This window comes from Neomonachus schauinslandi, chromosome 6, assembly GCF_002201575.2.
Source record: "Neomonachus schauinslandi chromosome 6, ASM220157v2, whole genome shotgun sequence".
NCBI lineage: Eukaryota > Metazoa > Chordata > Mammalia > Carnivora > Phocidae > Neomonachus > Neomonachus schauinslandi.
The window spans coordinates 43354707-43376131 of record NC_058408.1 but is presented as its reverse complement, the minus strand read 5'-3'; the positions used below and the strand labels follow the sequence as shown (position 1 = coordinate 43376131).

At 43.7% G+C, this 21425-nt stretch overlaps 1 protein-coding gene across 1 annotated transcript in view; it reads right to left on the bottom strand.

Annotated features, from left to right (window-relative positions):
- The window catches only part of LAMC1 (laminin subunit gamma 1), a 126359-nt gene that overhangs the window by 33411 nt on the left and 71523 nt on the right, over positions 1–21425 (bottom strand). Inside the window, exons 2-6 of the mRNA XM_021682860.2 lie at positions 10532–10836; positions 5760–5890; positions 3650–3816; positions 1029–1217; positions 99–216 (exon numbers count right to left, since the gene is read on the bottom strand). Coding sequence (XP_021538535.2) covers positions 99–216; positions 1029–1217; positions 3650–3816; positions 5760–5890; positions 10532–10836 — 910 coding nt within the window. The remainder of the gene's footprint in view (positions 1–98; positions 217–1028; positions 1218–3649; positions 3817–5759; positions 5891–10531; positions 10837–21425) is intronic.

The following is a 21425-nucleotide window of genomic DNA, read 5'->3' as shown; positions in this document are numbered from 1 at the left end:
ATGTTCATACTGCTGCGGACGAGCCACGATATCTCTTATTATTCTGGATCAACTACAGTTGGATTCTGCCCCCTTTCTCTGGTTTTGAAAAGTCTTACCTGCATCCTGCCTCAGTGAGAGAATGATACCCGGGCTGGCAACGGTCACACTTGTCACCCATCACTCCTGGCTTGCAGCTACACCTGCCAGAGCTATCACACTGTGTGCTGAGAGAACCTAAAATTTAAAGAGCTTGTCAACAACCAGAAATGTCAGTAAATATGTCAAAGGAAAAAAAAAAAATGGGTCACTAAAAACAATGCCTGAAACCCAAGATGTAATCTCTAGATGGTTACAGAGAGAAGAAAGATCAAATTTTAAATCCGCATTGTCTCAAAATCATATCCTTTGAGCCGTAACATTTTAACTTTCAGGACACACACCCTGCTCGTCAATGTTGAAAAACAAGTCACTCTGCACCCAGTGATCAACTGGACACAAAACCAGTCACTTCTCTGTGGGCAAGCACAGGCTCCTGAAAGCCCATGTCTAGAATTTACTACAGGCACAACAAAATAAAGGTCAAACTCTTGAAAGAGGAGAGCAAACTCAGAGCACTTTACATCTCTGAACGCACACCAACATACTGAGAAAGTTCAGCCCTTCGAGGACCGTAAACTAAACAAAATCATTAACATGCAAGAACTCATGAAGCAGCTAGCCTTTTCCAGTCAAAGTTCAAATGGTCTCTAGGATCGGGCTACTAATTATCTTCACAAAACCATTACACAGGCCAAGTCCACACTTATTTATACACACCAGAACATCATTTGAAAGTTTAACTTGGTTAAACAGAGTGGAGGTGGGGGGTCGGGCAGCTCCTGAGTCATTGGTCGGGACGACAGTGCACACACTTCCACTCTTCCCCTGTGCAGAGGAACTGAACTCCCTGAGTTCAGGCCTAGGAAGCAGAGCTTTGCTTTCTGGGGGGGCGGGGAGTACTTGTCTTTCAAACCACCAGGCTGATGCTGGCATTGCCTGTCACTTACCCACGGGACTGCAGTGACAGGGAGAGCAGGCTTCGTTGTTCCCAAGGCGGAAGAAATTCTCCCGGCATCTCTCACAGTTGGCGCCATCTGTGTTCCCCTGGCAGTTGGTACAGTGGCCCCCGTGGCCGGTGGACCGGTAAAGTTCAGGGTCAAAGTAGCACTCCTGTGATCGGCCATTACAGTCACAGGCTGTTGGCCAAAACGTACAAGTTACGTCAGACCCATGTTCCTTTGATGAACAGCATTTCGAGAGGCTCTAAGCAAACCAAAACCGCGATTTCCCATGTCTCTGGGGCACAATGGGTGGTAGGATAAGAACACCCGCTTGACGCATTGTTCATTTGAAAACAAAAACAGGAGGTCAATGAAGGGTTGAGAGAGCAAGGCTATCAGTTTACTGAGAGATGTTCTTATCAAAATCAGTGCCATCGTAAAATACGAGAAATTCCTGTCCTTAGAAATCTCCAGGTAATTGTTTACACATAAGTGAAAGGCAAGTCAAATTGTAATTTTTCTGAATCTTTATCCTTCGTTCTAATACCAAATCCAACAACAGGGAGCCAGTTTATATTCAGGCTTTAATTTACCCTAACTTTTCGGGCCCCAGACAGTTGAAATACGTTAAGACACTAACTTTCGAAGTGCCAGATTGCTTGCAAGGCTAGACTGGAGTAACCTGACACACATGGGTTAAAATTAGCGCCTCTGCGGAAGGCAGCGGCATTGAAGGGAAATCTAGCTTCACTAGACACATCCATCTCCTGGGGAGCCACAATGCCAACCAGGTCCGCCATTAAGTAACTATGTTCCCTGCAGAACACAACTATATTTTAAGAACAAGTATATATAGTTATAGAACTTCTTTTCTTAGAATTATGGATTTCACACAAAGTACCAGCAGCATCTTGAACACTAAATATAGTTTTATTTGGTTTCAGATAAACCAAGTTGTTTTAAAAAAAAAATGTTTGAATATATATTTTTTCTTTCTTGTCACCTCCCCTTCTTTATAATCAGTTCTTTCATAGTGTTATACTTGAAAACTTGTTAGAAACTTGAATCACTGGCACCAAAAACTAGAGTTGTGTTAAGTAACTTGGAGAGCTCCCTTTCTATTTCTCTTCCCTCAAGCCTCCCTAGATTATCCCACACATCCCACTCACGGCCAAATCCAGCCCATCCCCACCTAAATGGTTTGGTGCTCTGGGACTACGAAGCAGAACAGTCCTCTTGTCTACACTGTCCTAACACATGGGTAAAGCAGATGCTCTGTCTCCTTCACCATCAGCTGGTAAGAGAGAAGGCTGTAATTTTCTCTTCTCCAACCCCAGCATCCTGACAATATTGTAGTACTCTCTCAATCTCCAGAAACTTCACTCTTTGAAGTGCTAAAGAGTGGCAAGGCAAGGAGGAAGGCAAACTGATTTAGTTTCTCCTCAAAGTCCTTTAGAAACAGTATTCAGTTCATTTGCTGGCCCAGGAACATTTTCATGATGTTCCTGGAGACTCAAGATATGACCCCATCACTAAGCAAAATACTTTTCAAACACATGTGTAAATTTATTGAAATGTCACATCTTAGGGGCATTTCACTGTTTCTGTTAAGATCTTTATCATGTGGCTTCTCATACTGGCTTTTACAGTTCAGTAAAAGAACTGAAGCTCAAGCAAGTGCCTAGGAATTCTAGAGGAGGCTGTACAATTTATCTTCAAATCTGGGATTTGCTGAGGAAATGGAAAGATAAGAAAATCTGCTCTAAGCAACTAACAGAAATAGTCATGAGTCAAGATACTGGTCATTTCTCAAGGTTTCTGCCAATAACTCCAGTGAGTTCAGAGTGTCTTATTCCTTTATCAAGAGTATATGATAAGAAATATTTATAAGGTCATAAAAATTATAGCTGCTTTAAAAGTTTCTTATTTTTAAGTCCCTGGCACAGCATGATTACATAGTTTCATGGTTCCTTTCTCCTGAGGCTTCTTTCTCTATCTGTTCAGAATAAACCAAGCCATGATGAAGGGATAAAACAATGTGCAATCTTTCTTCTTTTACCCTTTTCTAGAAATACTAGGATCTACTTTCTTCCCAAAGCCAACCACCTCTGCATGGGTGAAGTAGGAAAATTCTCCCTGTTGTGCTCTTCAGTGAAATAAGGGAAGAATAATTTTGAGAAATGATCTTCTGAATGGCAGTCTTAGTCTAGAACTCAACACACCCAACACATGTTCATCAGTGACCCTGACTGCTTGAGGAAATGACCGTTGGTAGGAAAATATTTTAATGTGCAGCAAAGACAAGACTAGAGAAACCATATTTTATAGTAGGCTACACTGGCCCAGCACTTGGATCTAAGTGAAGTTCCAAACCTTGGAGATGCTGCTCCCACTCTGGTACGTGTGTTCATGAAGGAAACTGAACAAAATGAACATACTTTTTTATTCATAGCCAACTGCCTTCATCTATGATTTTCCTCTGATGTGCATATAGTTTACCGTTCTATGCTCTCCAATTACAGAAGCAGCACTGCCTTTCAGAGTTCTCCTTTCAAGGAGGAACAGAAGGAAGTCAACCATTCCTTCTCCCCACTCTGGAAGTCCTCAAGATAATTCAACAGACTCACGCAGGCATTCGCTGGCGCTCTCCGCAGTCGCCCTCCTCCACGGCCGGTCGTTGAAGAATGGCAGACACTTTTCACAGTCTACCCCGTAAGTATTATGTTTGCAATTACACACCAGCTTGCCAAATTCATTCTTCACACACTCACTTGCATGTCCATTGCATTTACACCTGGGAAGAGAAAAGACACCCAAAAATATGAAACAGCCACCAAGTCCCAGAAATGCTGAAAAATGATGTACAAAGAGAACTAAACACAACCCCAGAATGTTTTTGGTTTGTTTTTTGTTTTTTGTTTTTTGTTTTTTGTTTTTTTAGTTTGACCATTCAAGACCGTAAACTGAGGAGCTAAGCAAAATTAAGTAATGGCAGTTTTGAGTTTTCAGGTAGGAAGGAAAATTAAACAAGCAAAAAAAAACCCAAAAAACAAAAACTCCCCCAAACATCTTTATTTAATAGGGGATGGGGCATTAACAAGACAGGAGAAAGTCTCTAGCAATTTCGGAGGCTTCTACAATTTCTGGGATCACTTCCGGAAGTCAACTGTGTGTATCAAGTAGCAACCAAGCGTGTAGGTTAAGCAGAGTGAGGACCCTGAAGTCCGGCTGCATGGGTTGGGACCTGCCCTGTGACTTACCAATGTCACTTAACCTCTGTGCCTTACCCATAAGATAGGGATGATGACAGTGTGAATTTCACGGGGTTATTGGGAGGATCAAGAAGCTGCTTTATTCACGTGCCTAAGATTGTGCAGGCACACTACAAGTCAAAAATTAGGTCACAGCTGTTACCTGTCATAATGATTTTAAAGTATTCCAATCTGAAGGTAGTAAGAGACAGTCAACACCTCACCACCATACGCAACTCTGGTAGCCTCATACTCCCTCTCAAGGTTGTTTGGGGCAAGAATCCCCGAAGGATCCCTAGATGCAGGGATATGCAATCATAAACTAAGGACTCATGGAAATGCCCATGAATACTAAAACATGCTCTAGTGCCCTGATGTTTCCCTCATAGCTTCCTTAAAGATAGAATCAGCCGTAGAGCTCCACCGCTACTTGGTAATACATTTCAAACCTTTCCGAAACATCTACAGTATACCAGGATGAATCCCAAATTCATATCTCCGGCTCTTGTCTCTCTCCCAAGTCCTATCCTTGACTGGTACACAAGTTCAGATGTCCCCAATAACCTAAAATTTTACATATCTACAACTAAACTCATCTCCCTAAATTAGCTCATCTTCTTCATTTACTTCATTAATACTACCACCATTCTCCTGATCATTAAACTTTAAAATCATCTTTGACTAAAGTCCTGATAATTCTTGCTTCACAATAAAATCCATCTAAAATGTTCCTTTCTTTCCATTCTATTGCACCACCCTAATGTCAGGTATTTGTCACCTAACATGCAGATCACAGCATCATAACAAGAATATAAATTCTCTCAATGGTACTCTACTTTCACCTTGTCTGCAATTAATCTTCCTAACCACTGTTTAGATATCATCGGCCTACTTCAAAAAGTACATGGTTTCTCATTGATTACAGTCTCTGTCAGCTTTCACTCTGTCAACTCTACAAATTCACAGAGGAGATGTTCCCTAAGCCGAGCAGGTCTATAATCTCCCAACCCTTCACTTCTGCTCATGACATGCCTATCCTGCATCCCACTCACACATCCTCCTTCCTTATCCAGGCTTCAAGGCCCCGCTTAGTTTCCATCTGCTTCTCTAGCTTGACAGTTCTGTCTCATTCTCTGATATATGGCCTCTTTTTATCTAAAACATGTGTTTTAATTTTTCACGTGTTCATATATCGCCTGCTCCATTCATCTGTAGGATGCTAGAAGGTCAAGTCCTTCTCAGCAGGTGAATGTCTCATGCTACCTTGGTGGCTTCAGAGGGCCTGCCACAGAGCTTTGCACTGAGGTGCTCAGTAAGAATTCACCAACTGTGCTGATCTGACAAGGTTTTAGAAAACCTAAATTACTTTGTTTCCAGGATAATGAGAAGGTCTAACAAATTATTAATATGGTTGTAAGCAAGTTGTTACAATCACTTCTAAACCACAGCTCCAGTCACTTTCAAAGTTATTTAACAGTCTACTTACCTACCACCCACAGCAAAATCAGAGATTGCGTAATAATAGGACTTGAGAACTTTGGGGTCATTAAACACTTCATCTCCAAAAGTATTCAGGCGATTGAGAGTTACTCTGATGTCAGTGGCAGTTACCCATTCCTGTCAGGAGGAAAGAAAAGAAAAGAAAAGAAAAAAACAGGAAAAGGTAAAGGGGCTGAAGATGAGAGACATAAATGTGACAACATTTTCTAAATTTTTCAAATAGTTAATATATCATGTGACTTATGTCCTCTTCTAGCATTAAATCTGTTACAATGCCCAATGACTCCCTTAATTTCCTAATATTTGACTCTTCCCTTCTTTGATCTAAGTTGTTGTGTCACCACTCAGAGTCCCAAAAAGCAGGAATACTACTCGTTTCTTCACAAGGTTGTTGAGAGGCTTACATGAAATATACTTTTAAATGCTTCGCATTCAGGAGGTACTCAATACACATGTCCCTTCTCTCCAGCCTGTATCCGCACCCCAAATCCAGTCCGAGAAGCCAGCGCAGAGCTCATGGAGCACCATGGTGGCATGCGATATGCTGGTTACCGCCTCCGCCTGGCCATTTTGTACCATCTCTCTCTCCCTCCATCCCCGATCTGCTACGGACAGATCTGGGAGAGGCATGCAAGTATAAAGTAATAAATCATGACACGGGCCGGAACCAATCAGATGCGGTTTTTGTCTTGACCTTTCCCATAATGTCACTTCTCTGGGAGGCCTTTCCTGGCCACCCAACCTAGAATTGCTGCCCAGCCCAACACCCTGTTTCACTTGCTTATTTTATTTATATTGTCTGTTTCCACCACCACAACCCCACCCCCAGCCTGCCACCACTGCCACCACCAAGACTATAAGCCCCACGAAGGCAGGACTTATTTTCTTTGTTGATTGCAGTTTCCCTGGTGTTTAGCCTACAGTAGGTGCTCAAGTAACATTTGCTGAGCAAATGAACAAATCTGAAGAAACCACAACTGATCAAATTGGTAGGTGTACCATAATGACAGAGGACAAGAATGAAAGTTAACGTTTTCCCCTAGGTTTTATGAGATCTAAGCCCTTATAATAAATGCCCTTTCACTGAGCTAATTTTAGTCAGATGTTTACATCTGTGGTGGACTGTTAGAATAATGATTCCAGTGAATCATGTCTGCCAGTGTCCACACCCTGATTCTGGGCTGGGGCATGTGATTTGCTTTTTGCCCAGGGGACATGAGCGAATGTGACACAGGCAGAAGTCTGATAAGCACTTGTGCCCCGGGCTTACCCTCTTGGAATACTTCTGCCATCACGCCAGGAAGCCTAGTCTAGCCTCCTTGAAGCAGTAAGACCACAGAGGGAGAGAAACCCGGCTCCCAGCCGACCTGCCAGTGAGTGAGCCCACACCAACACAGAATCATGAGAAATAATAAATCGTGGTCATTTAAAATCACTAAGTTTTGGAGTAGCGTATGACCCATGACCACCCAAAGACACCATGTAAAGTCCCCTCCTGGGACTGCCTGTCAGCATCACCCATGGAGACGCACCAAGCAAGTGTCTGAAGGCGTCTGTGTTTTCAGAAGGCTCCCCGTGAGACAGGGAGGCATGCCCCTGATCAAGCAGCACGGCCTGAACCATGCCAAACACCTGGCACAGAGAACAACCTAGAGGGCTCATAAAAGCTACTCCCCGTGAAGCCTCCAAGTATAATTAGAAAGGAGAAGAGATGATGATTCCACTGCATCCAAACTTGGAACTCCAGTAACAGCTCCCACTCATGGCCACAATGTGAGGAATCTTTGAGTCGTCTGTAATGTAAATAGCTCAACATATCTCTGTGTTTAATGCTTATTATATCTCCTTTGAGCTTCATCTTTATCACAGCTCTCCTTGAATAAAAGCTTCTCAAGGGCTGAGTCCAAGTCATTTTTTCCCACAACAGGCATCTTAAAAAGAACAGGCTCTGGAGCCAGACTTTCTAGGTTTTGAATCCCAGTTCTGCTGCTTAAAACTGGTGATTTGGGGCAAGTTATTGGATCTCTTCCGAGAAATGATGTCGATGCCCCATTTGTAAAATGGGCTTAACAGAAGTATCCACCTGTAGAGTTACTGTGAGGGTTAAATAAGTAAATAGTATAGAGAGTGTGTATATACATCTATAGTAAATATAGCTAATATATCTAAGGGGCTCAGAACACTGCTTGGCACATTATGGCACATTATAGTAAGAGCTATAATAAATGCTGATTATTATTATTATAAATCAGCACATGCTTAGTAATATTCATATACAATGAAACCAGGAAGGGTCTCCTCTCCCATCTGCGAGATCACAGCTTCTGGAGAGAGGCACAGGAGGCAATGAGGAGAGACGGTTGTATCAGCTAAGCTGTCAAATCAGTTAATCATTGTGAAATCAGCTGAAGTCCGATCACCTAACCCTCCTTGGCAACTGGGTATGAAAACCAGAACTCTTACATCCAGAGACACATAATTAATGTCTTTGCATAATGACAGCAACTGACCAGATCTATTACAGATGCCCATAGCATTTCTACCACATTTAGTCTCATGAGTTCCTATGGAATAAGGAGTAGCAAACATCAGGGGCGCCTGGCTGGCTCAGCTGATAGAGCATGTGACTCCTGATCTCAGGGTCGTGAGTTCGAGCCCCACTCGGGTGTAGAGTTTACTTGAGGGAAAAAAAAAACCAATAGCAAGTATCAGAATTCCTACAGCTGGGGGAACTGCTTCAAGACAGGCTGATAAGGCACCCAGCTGGCGAGGTGCCAGAACACCACAGTCACATAGGTCACTGCTTTTTCCTGCTGCCTCGGCAGGATCGTCAAATACAATCATCAGTATAGGAAGAAACTAAGCTAGTAAATGTCTGCTAGTTGATCAACTTAAAAAAATTGTAGATCACATCTCCCCTATACATTCCATCTTCTGTTTTTTCATCTATCAAAATCAGTTATTCTTTCTACTCATTATTCTGAACACATCTTATTACCATTGCAAGAAACACTTTACTGAAAGGCCTTTGCAAACATACTCATTGCTCACTAGAACCTCAGAGGTTAGCAAGATCAAGATTCACGATCTCCCAGCAAACTGCAGAAATACAATAGAAGGGAAGAACTAGACCCACAGAGAAACATATTCTCATCTTTTTCCATCATCCAAAACCACATGGCCAAATCAGAAAGAGTCCTCGAATATAATAAACTTTAAGAGAAAGACTGGAAGCCACAAAAGCATAAAGGGGCGCCTGGGTGGCTCAGTTGGTTAAGCGTCTGCCTTTGGCTCAGGTCATGATCTCAGGGTCCTGGGATCGAGTGCCGCATCAGGCTCCTTGCTCAGTGGGGAGCCTGGTTCTCCCTCTCCCCACTGCTCGTGCACGCTCTCTTTCCCTCTAATAAATAAATAAATCTTAAAAAAAAAGCATAAAGCCCAGAATAAAGGGACTCCCTATTTCTCTCTACTTAGAAATGACAACAGCATTTCATAAAACGTACATAGAGTTTGCAAACCCACATCCGGTCTTTCCTGTCTCAGTGAGTTCATACGGGCAGGCTGCCCCCACTTAGATGTCAACTTCAGCCAAAAGACAGAAGCATCTCCAATTCTGTGTTACAGAAAGATTCCAAATTATGGTGTATGAAGAATATTACATAGAATTCATGAGAAAAGAGAAAGCTTTAATTCCTTCTATGCTTAAATGGGGAAAGGTTTCTGTCGTGATGCTCAAGCACTGTACCACGGGTACCTACACTTACATCCTGTCACAAACACCAGTACCACCAGGTGATGAGAAGGTTTTATGAGTGACAATAGTGCCAGACAAACCCAGTCCACATTTCCTTGCACAATAATGAAGGAAGATGGTATTCCTAAATATCTTGCTTCAATTGGTCCCCCTCTCGAATACTAAAAAACACTTTTCCTTTGGTCAAATGAAGGAAGAGATAAGGAAGGTTGTGGAAATAATGGATAAATTCATGGGGCACCTGGGTGGCTCAGTCAGTGAAGCGTCTGCCTTCGGCTCAGGTCATGATCCCAGGGTCCTGGGATCGAGCCCCACATCGGGCTCCCTGCTCGGCGGGAAGCCTGCTTCTCCCTCTCCCATTCCCCCTGCTTGTGTTCCCTCTCTTGCTGTGTCTTTCTCTTTCAAATAAATAAAATATTTTTTAAAAATAAAAAAATAGGGGCGCCTGGGTGGCTCAGTCGTTAAGCTTCTGCCTTCGGCTCAGGTCATGTTCCCAGGGTCCTGGGATCGAGCCCCGCATCGGGCTCTCTGCTCGTTGGGGAGTCTGCTCCTCCCTCTCCCCCTGCCCCTCCCCCCCATGCACGTGTGCCGTGCGCACACACGCACTCTCCCTCTCTCTCTCTCAAATAAAATCTTAAAGAAAAAGAAAAGAATGGGTAGATTCAAATACTCTCTTCGAAAGGTCAGAAGCAAAACGTTTCCACTGCAAGTAAAGACCCAAGTTAAAACTGTTCAGTTTTTTAAAAAATTTCTAAAATTTCTACCCCAGAATACATTGACAGGTACACGAGAACACAAGAACATCACCTGGGTGGCAGGAACAAAGCTACTTTCCTTCACATACTGAGAATATACAGGAGAGCAGAATAAAATCCACCTGGAATCTCCTAGCCCTACCCTTGCCTCTGAAGTGTGACCACAGGCCCCCATACAACAAGCTTCCTGCGTCCTGTATGCACGTGGGGAAACTAAGGGACTACAAAGCCAGCTTCCGGATGCGTTACCTGCAGCACAGGGCTGTTGTCAAAGTTGTAGGCACTGGGCCTTCCTTCTAGAGTTGAGAAGGCCACGTTGCCCCCGGTGAGAGGGGAAATGTCACTGAATTCATCTGTGCACAAGGCCTGCTGCTCGTCCCCTCCCGTCCTGATGAAGCCACGGTTTGCCTTCGAGTAGGTATTCTCACATGAGCCACTGTAGTACTGGTAAGGAGCCCAGGGCCCATCTTCCCGCGTGCGCTTGTAAATGGCAAAGCTCTCTGGGCGGCTGGTGTGGAACTTGAGGCGCACGTATGTGATGTCAAAAGCTTTTCCTGTGGGACAGACATGAAGTTCGTAAGTCATATGTATGAAGCAAAGAAACTGCCTCTGTTCCCAGGTTGCTTTGGAACTTGACAAAGGAAGGACACACCCTAGCCGAAGATGGTTCCAGAACCCACAACACACTGGTTGTGTCCAACAGGCGATTCTAAACCTGGAAATAGTGTGCATTTCCCCACAGAAATGACAGGTTATAGCTGGGTTCTAAGTTGGCTCATAAAAGCTTGTTTAAGATATGCATTGTTGAGGGGCGCCTGGGTGGCTCAGCTGGTTAAGCGACTGCTTTCGGCTCAGGTCATGATCCCGGAGTCCCGGGATTGAGTCCCGCGTCGGGCTCCCTGCTCGGCGGGGGGGTCTGCTTCTCCCTCTGACCCTCCCCCCTCTCATGTGCTCTCTCTCTCTCATTCTGTCTCAAATAAATAAATAAAATCTTAAAAAAAAAAAAGACATGCATTGTTGAAATCCCGTTTGCCATGAGAAATGGTAGCACTGTACTTACAACACTATTAAACAAAACCAAAATTGCATAAAAAGGTGCGTTTATTCTTAGTGCTGGTGCTTCAGCAAAAGCAATTTAATTAAAAAACAGAAAAGAAAATATTTGCTGGCTTTCTAGGTGGGTATTCTGGAAACTTTCAAGGTACTTAAAAACTCACTCTATTAATGTTACTTCTTGATGCAGGAAGACTATCATGAGCACTATTCTTTTTTTTAATTTAATTTTATTATGTTATGTTAATCACCATACATTACATCATTAGTTTTTGATGTAGTGTTCCATGATTCATTGTTTGCGTATAACACCCAGTGCTCCATTCAATACGTGCCCTCCTTAATACCCATCACCGGGCTAACCCATCCCCCCACCCCCATCCTCTCTAAAACCCTCAGTTTGTTTCTCAGAGTCCATAGTCTCTCATGGTTCGTCTCCCACTCCGATTTCCCTCCATGAGCACTATTCTTCTACTTATCTACCAAGTTAAGAGAGGAATTTGAGAAGGAGAGAAAGAGAAAAGGACAGTGATTAAGAGATGGGGCAGGGAGTAGAGCAGGAATGAAGAAAAAATTCCTCCAGCAGCTGAACAAAGAAAAAAAAGAGAGAGAGAGAGAAAGAGAAAAGGGGGGGGGGGGGTGGTTTAAAGTTGTTTGCATATGTTCAAAGAAGAATATGCAAGATCCGAGCACTGAGCAGGGAAGGACAGCAAAAGGGAGGAGCTACTCGGGTGCTGTCTCTGGAGGAAGAGCCACTGGCCAGACAGCTTGCTGGGGCAGCCAGGGCATGGTCTGATGGCTGGGACAGCGTGGCTGCCAATCAGCATTCCTTCAGGTGGGTCAAAAAGACAAAATGCAACTGTTTTTAAATCACCTTTCATTCACCAACTGGGTCTTTCCATCTCTGACAATATTTATTCTCTGCAACTTCTATGCTATAGTTAAGATCACAGACTGGTCAACAAGGATTTGTTGGGCACAACTACATGTTCAGTCCTATGCTATATACTTTGGGGGACAGGATGTGTTAGACATAAAAGGTCCTTGCCCTCAAGGAACTTGCAGTCTTTCCTCCCCAAGCGAATTAATTCTGCAGGAAGTACCATACTCGTCCTCTCCTACAAAGTCCACAGAAGAGGAACTCCTGCACACTCTCAGAAATGTTGCGGAGAGACTTCTGCCATCCTCTTACTTCCTCGTGCCCACCCATCCCTAGGGGAGAAGAAGGGATGGTCATGTGTGGCCTGGAATATCCTCAGCTCACTCTCCAGCCTCCTGAGGGCTCCTCTCCTCTCCTGCATACCTCAATGTAAGACCGTGCGTCTGCCTCTGTGCCAGGAGGCCTGCGGCTGTCCTGCTACTAGATGTGGGACCGCGTGGATAAGTCCAGCTGAGCTGGAGAGGTAGGGGAGGAGGAAGAGCAGAAAGCCCATGTAAGTCATGTGTCCAGGCTCTATTTTTAATCCAGTATTATCCACATTAAAACTAATATGATGAGCCATACCTATTTCTTAGGTGGTCCAGATCTTAAAAAAGAGAAGTCTGATTAACTGTCTCCCATATACATGAAACACACTCACACACATACAATTTTGAATGCAAACGTGTGTCACATGATGGAAAGAACACAGAACTGGGCACTATGAGACCTGAGCTCAGGTCCTGGCTCCTTCAGTTACTAGCTGCGTGATTTCTGCTCTGCCATTTTCTCCTCTGCAAAAATGAGGGTGATGACCCCTGAGCCACCTACCTCAAAGAGTTGTTGGAAGGTCAAACTAAGATCTTGCATGTACTTAGTTAATTGTAAAACTCTATACAAATATAAGGCATTATTATAATAGAGTTTAGAAGAAAATTCCTGAATTAGGATCCTGGATATGTCCACATAGAAGGGTCTGATTATACCAGGGACTATGTATAGTTGCCAAAAAATATTATACAAATCTGGATCTTCTACCTAAGATGCAGTAAAACATTTTGCCTAGACACAGGTTTTGCAAATCCAGTTTACACCCCACCTGTTAAAAGAATGAAAATGTAACCTCTCTCTCTTTACTGTATCAGAAATGTTAAAATGTTACCCTTAAATGAGGGTATGGACTTATAGTAACTGTGGCATTCCAGAGACTAAGACATTCTGGAATGGTAAAACAATTGGGTTTTATTCAGGAACAGGTGGTTTGGGATGTTCAAAGGCTTACTCACTAATCTGTGGATTACAGATTACCCCTGCTTTTCTAGTCTGTCTCCATTTCTGACATCTCATTGTTCTTTAACAACTCAACCTGCAGGAGACTGGATCAAAGGAGAGAAGATAAAATGGAGCAGGGTGTGTTGTGTTCCAGACTAAAATCTGCACCACGGAGCCACACTCTGAAAGAAACCCGCTCAGGTGGCCACTCTCACTGCTGCCACAGACCCAGAGCAATGGGTGGCAGAACATGAGTAAGCAACTTGGCTAGCATTAAACTTTGAAGCAAACTAGTTTGCTGGTGCCGGTCCTACCTCACTAAGCCTTGTTTTCAGAGCTGCCTTATTCATTTCAACCCACAGCCACAGCTGGAACAGAAAAAGGGCTCTGTGGCCATCCGCAAAGGAGGCTCACACGTTCCACATAACAAGACGGCCACAGGCACTGCCTTCAGAGATCAAGTCAATCCAGTAGTGGATACAGATGACTGCAATTCCATGTGATGAGTGCTTTGACAGGGGAAATGCACAAAGTTTGGGGGGCATGGAGGAAAGTCACCGAAGCTGGATTTGCGGGGTCAAAAAACATTTTCTAGAAGAAGAGACATCTGTGTCCAGGACCCGAGGAATGCAGAGGAATGACGTCAGCAAACAGGGATCAGTTGTCTAGGCAAATGAAACAGCATGTATGAAAAGCCCAGAGAACACAGAGGAATGATCACTGAGGAGTTAGAGTTGCGTAGTATAGCAAGAACTGGAGCTATAGGCTGGAGATGGGCTCACCGGGGAGAACAGGCCAGGTCTGAGGCCACATTCAAGAGCAACTTCAGCCATCGGCTTACTATTAAGATTTTATTTGAGAGAGAGAGAGAAAGAGACAGAGAGTGTGAGCCAAGGGAGGGGCAGAGGAGGAGAGAGGGAAAGAGAGAGAACCCCAAGTAGACTCTGCACTGAGTGCAAAGCCTGATGACCCTGAGATCATGACCTGGGCCAAAATCAAGAGGTGGACACTTAACCAACTAAGGCACCCAGGCGCCCCCAGATTTGACTTTTAAAAGGATCGCTCTGGCCACTGCTACTGGGTAGAGATGAGGCTGGAAGGGACGGGACTAAAAGTGGAGAGAATAGTTAAGAAGATGCGGCAGGAGTCCTGGAGATGACAGTGGCTGACAGCTGGAATGGAGAGAAATGAGTGGATTTGGGTAAGGTGTAGTCAGTCGACCTCAGTAGTAACTTGGTAACCAATGGAAAGTACGGGGGAGAGGGGCCACTGCTGAAGCCTCCTCTACTTCTAGTCTGTGGACATGTTGTTTCACTGTCAAACCTTCTTGTCTGGAAGTAAGATGGAAGGATTAAAAATAACTTTCAGTTTCCTAACTTAAAAAAAAGTAGATGGAGAGTAGAACCGTCCACTGAAATAGAGGACAGAGAAGGTTAAGCAGGATTGGAGGCAGGGCTGGAGGGCAGGATGGGGAGAGGAGTTCAATTTTGGATATCCTAGTTTTGAGGTATCTGTGGATCAACAAGAGGAAACGTGTGGTAGGGAGTTGGAAGTGAGTGGTCTGAAAGCCCAAGGACGATGTCTGAGATATACAGATTGGCCGGTAGATGGATAATGAAGGTTGGGTATGGGTGAGACTAATGAGGCAGGGGTGCTGAGTGAGAAGGTGGACTTTTGAGATCACTCTGAGGGGCGTCAGCATTTAAAGCACACACAGCAGGTGGTGGGACTGTAGGGGAGGCTGTAAGGCCAGAGAGGGGACGGCAAATCAAAGATCAGTATCACAGATACCAAGAGAGTTTGAGGAGGAAGTAATCAATGGTGTTAAAATATGCTAAGAGAGTCATGTAAGGCAATGACTGCAATGTCCACTGGCTTCAAGCCACAAACAGGTTGCCGCTATACTCAGGGAGAGGGCCCCGCGGTAGGGTTGGTGGGATGGAAGATGAATGGCAGATATGAGGCAGGGAAGCAGACACAGCAAGTGTAGTCAACGACATCGGGCTGAAGGGGAGGAGGAAGACAATAGTGGGATGGGACACTGGGTCCAGGAATATTTTTCTTTTTTGTTTTTTGAGATAGGAGAGAGGAGGTTGTATTACATGTTGTTGTGCTCGAGTCAGCCGAAAGGGGGAAGGCTGGATGTGGAAATAAGCTGGGCAATAAGAACGGGATTCTGCACTGGTGAAAGGACTGGCTCCATACAGGAGAAACCCTGCACCCTTGCTTTCCAGCCGGGGGCAAATGCAAGTGACTGAGTAGGTTTTAAGGGACGGGAGCTGGAAGAGTTCTAATGACTTTATCTTTTTTGTGCAGTGAAAATCAAAGGTACCTGCTAAGGGGGAGGGGGTGAGAGCAAAGTCAGTGGGGAATATATACAGAGAGGGGAGAGACTTCATAAGAGCCCCTGCAGAGGCCAGCAGAGGAAGCAGACCAGAGGAAAAGGGGGTTTGCTGGGCAGAGACAGGGCTGCCAAGACGAGGGTAGGAGGTCATGACTTTGTGCGGGTGTAGTTTTCTATAGCCCACTTTGCACCCCCTTTAAAATTAAGAGACAAGGGGACTGAAATTACTTTAAGGAACTTAGAATGTAATCTGAATAAATCGGGAAGCCAATACAGAAAATGGAGAAGGGTCAAGTCTTGAATGATCTATCCACCATCACCTGTAGTCATGGATAATCAAGAACTGGGAAACTAAGGAGCTGGGTTTTATTCCATTGAACAGCTACCAGTTGAGACCCATCAAGTATGCTCGCTCTCATTCTCTCTCTCCCTCTCCATACCTCCCTACTCTTTATCTATCCATCCTACTCGATTCACAGTGGACAAAGTAAAAAGATCTAAATGGTAGACCAATAGAAGACAAGACCAGGTCTTCTGATTTCCAGTCCAATGAGAGCCACTCTACTATTTTTACACTGTGGGAGCATGCGAACATAGACAGTATGACTTTAAGGTAAAGAGGCCAAGCTAAACAATGAAGAAAATCAGCAAGTAGAAGTCTAGAAAGTATTCAGCAACTATACAAATAGAACATCTCCCCCCCCCGTCCCCCCCTCCCCGCCTTGCATTCATGAGCATGAAGACTACCCATGGATATACACACCCTCAGGAAAATATTTAGCTTCTGAATATTCTACTGCTTTCCCCCCTTCCCCTGCCACATTCCTTCCATAAACAAAAAGACTCAAGTACAGATGTTTAGAATGAAGCACACGAAATTAACTAATACTTCCTGCTCTGAATCCTTCCGTTTGGGCTGGCCGAGAGAATGAGGGAAGGGGAGGGGGCCATCTGAACAATGAGAATCTAGCCTTTGTTCATGCAGGGCCAAGCCAAGGAATTCTGCTTAAGCCTCCTACGTGGTGAAGTATTTCTAATCTCTCTGAGTAGGGGAGAAACCCTTCCTGCCTTGGAATTGGATTCAAGAACTGACTACTGGGGAACATAAATGCCTCTCTGTTATGTGCAGCTCAGAAGAATTCCATGAGGCTCTTGTGAAACAACCCCCTTTACAGTGAAGTGATGAGTGACAATGGCTATACAGAATTTCACAAAACTCCAAAATGCCCTTCCATGGCCTGAATTCAACGAAGAAAACTAGTTCATTCTGAAGTATCAAATTAGGAATTCACTGATTCACTATTGTTCTCATGTGCTAACTCCTTAGAGTCACAAAAGGACCGCTCTCCTTGAAGTCAAACTTGATCTTAGGAATATAAAACTTGTAATAAGGTTGTAGTACATAAAGTCCATTAGAGATGGTAGACGTTTAGGCTACGCAATGGGGTTCTCCAAACAATTAACACAAACAGTAGTTGCAGAAAGCAGCAATCCAAAGACGTTTTCATTTTTGTTAGTATAACCGCTGGTTGAAATAAGAGTTCCCAGGACATGTACAGCTGCACACCAGCTGTTATCATTCCACCCCGGCAGACAGATGGTACAAACACCGCCTGGCCAATCAAGATGACCCAGGGCCAAGTTAATGCTGAATGTGGGATCCTCAAGTAGACTCCGATGGGTGACCAGAAAGCATAAAGAGGAACAGTCACACACAGAATGTGCTGAAGTGATGTGGGTACGTGGAGTTCATGCCCACTGCTAGAAAACCCAGTCCTGACTGCCTGCTGAAAAGCTACTTTCTATTGTCCAAAACTCATCCTCAAAATAGATTGTTTTGGGGGCGCCTGGGTGGCTCAGTTGATTAAGCAACTGCCTTCGGCTCAGGTCATGATCCTGGAGTCCTGGGATTGAGTCCCACATCGGGCTCCCTGCTCAGCGGGGAGTCTGCTTCTCCCTCTGACCCTCCCCCGCTTTCATCCTCTCTCTCGTTCTCACTCTCTCTCTCTCAAATAAATAAAAATCTTTAAAAAAAAAATAGATTGTTTTTAAAAACGTATTCTCCCATTGCTTTCCCTTAAATGTCAATGCTCCTTTTTTCATACCCTCTCTCTGTCAATCAGCTAAAGGCCAGCAGTGCAAGGGGACAATTCCATATGAAGCACATCTCAATCAGCGCAACTTACGAACGAGGACAAGCAACCTGTATTAGCTTTGTATAAAATAGTCATTTTAAATTGAATTTATTAAAGCAAATGAGATGGAATTTACAATTTGAGAAATGTACTGAAATTCAAATGACTAAACGAAATGCTTCGATAGTCCAAATCTCCTGAATACATGCAATAAGCACTTCCTATCACACACAAGCCACTGTCCTGACAGAAAGACATGCTAAGATTAGTGGCGCTGGACTATGGAGAGTCTCGATCACAAACTGCCATGATGAAATATACAAAGCAGGTGGACAAAGAAGCAGTGAAGATAATCACTTTAGAGTTCTTTAATTTTTTTTAAAGATTTTACAATGAGAGAGAGAGAACATAGAAGGAGAGGGAGAAGCAGACTCCCCGCTGAGCAGAAAGCCTGACGTGGGACTCAATCCCAAGACCCCAAGATCATGACCCGAGCCAAATGCAGAACTTAACTGACTGAGCCACCCAGACACCCTATTTTTTTTTTTTTAAGATTTTACCCATTCATTTGAGAGAGAGAGAGAGAGAGATTGCAGAGAGGGAGAGTGAGAGGGGGTAGCAGACTCCCTGTTAGAGTTCCTTTAAAAGCTAAAATTCTAGGGGCGCCTGGGTGGCTCAGTCGGTTAAGCATCTGCCTTCGGCTCAGGTCATGATCCCAGGGTCCTGGGATGGAGCCCCGCATCAGGCTCCTTCTCCCTCTGCCTGCTGTTCCCCCTGCTTGTGCTCTCTCTCTCTGACAAATAAATAAATCTTTAAAAAAAAAAAAAGCTAAAATTCTAGGGGCACCTGGGTGGCTCAGACAGTTAAGCATCCAACTCTTGATTTCGGCTCAGGTCATGATCTCAGGGTTGTGAGATCGAGCCCTGCATCAGGCTCCGTGCTCATCGTGGAGTCTGCTTGAAGTTCTCTCTCCCTTTTCTCTCCCTCTGCCCCACCCCCCGCACTCTAAATAAACAAACAAATAAACAAATAAATAAAACCTTCAAAAAAAAAAAAAAGAGGCTATAAGTCTATACCAAAGCTGTTCATAGGGCGCCTGGGTGGCTCAGTTGGTTAAGTGACTGCCTTCGGCTCAGGTCATGATCCTGGAGTCCCTGGATCGAGTCCCGCATCGGGCTCCCTGCTCGGCAGGGAGTCTGCTTCTCCCTCTGACCCTCCCCCCTCTCATGTGCTCTCTCTCATTCTCTCTCTCTCAAATAAATAAATAAAATCTTTAAAAAAAAAAAAAAAGCTGTTCATAAAAACAGTGCTATGGCTATAACAATGGAGCTACCGGGGAAAAAAAGCTTTGAAGTTGACTGGCATGATTTTGGGGAAGATAAACCCATAATCTTAGGAAAACTAGATGTTTCCATAAAGTACCAATTTAAGCCAAAGAAGACAGTGCTCTCTTCCTACCACTTCCCCCACAAACTACCCCTTGGTGCTACTGCTAAATAAGACCATGGCACCAACCTAGTATAGCAATCCACAAAAAATAAAACCTCCCTGCTTGGATTACCCAACTGCAGTACCCCAGAAATGCCATATACTCTTCAGCAAACTGAAGGGTCAAAAGTGATTTGGCTCAACACACTAATCAAATACGAGATCATCAGACAGCCACTATCTGAACAGAGAATTCTTAACTGAAGACTAGAATAGCAAACGGTCTTGGAGGGTAATTTCAAATAGGTGCAAATTACTGTGGAAGATAGATATTTCCCATTATTTAGACACAAAATAAACTTATCCTAAATTGTATATTTTATAATTTTATTTGAAACTTTCACCAGAAGAAATAAGATTCACAAGTAAGATTCCAAGCCAACAACTGGGCCTATGCCTTATTAACCCAAACCTCATGTTTACAAGACTCAATACCAGCCCTAATTCAGGCTAGTGGGTCACATGCATGCCTGAAATCCTTGAGCCGAGTTAAAAGAATGAAGCCAGCATTTACTCCCACTCATCCAAGCAGAGGCAAAAAATCATTCTGCTGAACAGCAGAATTCTAACTACAAGGAATTGACTGACATGTGGAATTTAATGGAATCCCATAGAGAAAGTAGTTAATTATAATATTAAGGAAACAAATTAAAGAAATAAAGAAGCAACGAAAATACAAGCTGCAAGGAACCCATACTTAAAAAATGCCTAATTGTTAAGAGATGAAAAAGAAAAAAGACACCATAATTTTATGGGAAGCTATTTCTTGTTCTGTGCCATCCATACACTATTGAAAATTGACTGATTTTTGGCTTTCATCAACAGAAGAGTAAAGAATGGTAGAAGAATAGTGAGAAAATCTGGGAGAGAAAAGATCCTAATATATAGTTACATGGTGCAATGACAGACTAAGATCGACTCTGGTAAACCCCTCCCCTCCAAAATCACAGAAAGTTGACCAACAGAGTACTTTCATTTATTCAACAACTATTTGTTAGGTGAATTTAAGTGAAAGTCTACTGAGCTATTTGTAATACTCAGTCCTTCATTTTGCTAGAATGCCTTTTACTTTCTAGTTTCTTTAATTCCTAATAAACTTGCCCCTTATTCCCCTAGATCATATACTATTTGTATCTGTCCCTCAAAAGAAGAAAAAACTACAGATACCATAATATATGTTAATACCAAAATATCTTTCTCAGTTTTCACAATTGCTTAATTTCCTACCACAGTCACCCATTAGGTCAAGGATAATAGCCCAACTGGTCTTGACAATTCCAAGTCCAAATTCTTCCATTCATTCAACAAATATTTACCAAGCCCGTTATGGCACTGGGGCTAGGGCAGAGAATAAGACAGACAAGGTCCCAAAATTGTGGGGCTGGCAGCACAGTAGGGAGTGGGGTAAGTATGGGATAAATGACAATCACAAATCAAAACAAAAATGTTATGCATTATGTGCTAAACAACACAGTGAAGAATAAGGTGGAGATGGAAAGCACAAAGAAGTGCCATTTATAAATACACTGTCATCAGAGACCTGGATAAGGGGACATTTGAAGAAGTGAAAGAGACATGGAGGAAGAGCATTCTAGGAAGGACAAATGCAAACACCCTGAGGCAGGAGCATGCTGGCAAGTTCTGGGGAATGGTGAGGAGGTCAGTGTGGCTGAAGTAAGAGTGAAGAAGGAAAGTGTAGGGGACGAGGTCAGAGAAACTGACGGGAGGGAGGGACTGCCAATCATGTATGCCTTGTAGGCCATTGTTAAGACTTTGGCCCCTACTTTGAATGAGATGAAAACCCACTGGAGGATTTTGTACAAGGGAGTAACATGACCTGAGTGGTATTTTAAAAGGATCATTCTGGTTGCTTTATTGACAACAGACTACAGAGGCGACCACAGATAGGTAAGAAGGCTAATGGGGGGCTTT